Source organism: Plasmodium reichenowi, assembly GCF_001601855.1.
Source record: "Plasmodium reichenowi strain SY57 chromosome Unknown, whole genome shotgun sequence".
NCBI classification, from domain to species: domain Eukaryota; phylum Apicomplexa; class Aconoidasida; order Haemosporida; family Plasmodiidae; genus Plasmodium; species Plasmodium reichenowi.
In genome coordinates, this window is record NW_017962467.1 from 922 (window position 1) to 2,419 (window position 1,498).

General features: G+C 29.3%; 1 pseudogene across 1 annotated transcript; it reads left to right on the plus strand.

Annotated features, from left to right (window-relative positions):
• Positions 1 to 247: 247 nt before the first annotated feature.
• On the plus strand, positions 248 to 1,461 carry PRSY57_0025200 (rifin; annotated as a pseudogene; the record flags this gene model as incomplete). Its single annotated transcript is given in 3 exon segments — positions 248 to 319; positions 453 to 521; positions 523 to 1,461. Coding segments are annotated over 3 exon segments (1,080 nt in total).
• Between the last annotated feature and the right edge of the window lie 37 nt (positions 1,462 to 1,498).

Sequence of the window (1,498 nt, forward strand, 5' to 3'; positions counted from 1 at the left end):
TATATATTCTTTTCTTCCTATTAATTATTTATTTATTTTTTTTTTGTTCTGAATAAATGGGAAAAATATGGTTGCAGTAAAAAAATATATTTTATATAATGGGACAAAATAATTGTGTATTATAATACAACCCTATAATAATATATTAGATTAAGCATAGGTAATTCTTTTAATAAAATAAAATTAAGTATGTTATGTGATTTTGTTATAATTTTAATCATAAAATAATATAAGTATCACATTAAATATGAAACTGTACTGTTCTAAAATATTATTGTTTCCTCTTCCATTAACTATATTGTTAACATCATCGTCATATGTATGAATAGAAAAATGACAACAATAATATATATATATATATATATATATGTAAAGTTTTATTATTTATGTAAATATACAACATACATATTCATAACAAATATATATATATATATATGATATATTTTTTGTAGGTATATAATAATAATGAACCACAAACCACTCAATACACTAACTACTACATCACGAGTGTTAAGCGAAAGTGACACAGAATCGTCAATTTATGATAATGATGAGGAAATCAATTCAGTGAAGGAAATTTTCGAACGACAAACCTCACAAAGATTACGAGAATATGACGAAAGGTTACAAGTTAAACGACAAAAACGTAAAGAACAACGTGACAAAAATATACAAAAAATTATTCATAAAGATAGAATGGAGAAAAACTTAGCAGAAAAAATAGAAAAAGGTTGTCTTATGTGTGGGTGTGGGCTAGGAAGTGTTGCAGGAAGTATTGGATTATTTGGTGGAATTGTTATAAATATCTGGAAACCTGTGGCACTTAAGGGCGCTATTGCAGCAGCTCTAAAAGCAAATGAAGCTATGATTTCGACTGCCGCTAAAACTGCGAGTGATGCTGCGGGTGCGGCTAAAGTCATTGAATTAATACAATCAGCATATTCTGTTGATGAATTAGGTGGAACAGTATTGGAATCCTATTTTGCTGCAACATCTTATAAAAATGCCTCAGTCATTACTCAAGCTGTTTCTAATCAATATGTACAGACATGTTTATATGTTCCTTCATCGAACCTGTACCTCCCTTTCCCTGACCCTAAGAGTAATATTACTATTTGCAGGTCGGTGTTGAACCAAACTTTAGCTGTCTCAAAACCAAAAAAGGGTATTTCAACTATAGATGGTATAAGCACAGCTGTACAAAATATGGTGTCGGAAGCCGAAGTATCAGCTAAAGCCGCTGCTGATATTGCTACTAAACAAGCTACAGAAGCATATATAAAGACGAGCACAGAAACTATAGATGCTGCATGTACACAGTTGTACAGTGCAATTGGTTACTCCATCCTTGCCATATTAATTATAGTTCTAATTATGTTGATAATATATTCGATTTTACGTTATAGACGAAAAAAAAAAATGAAGAAAAAAGCCCAATACACAAAATTACTAAATGAATAAATATATGGTTTCATGATATTAAATTCAATTTAATGTT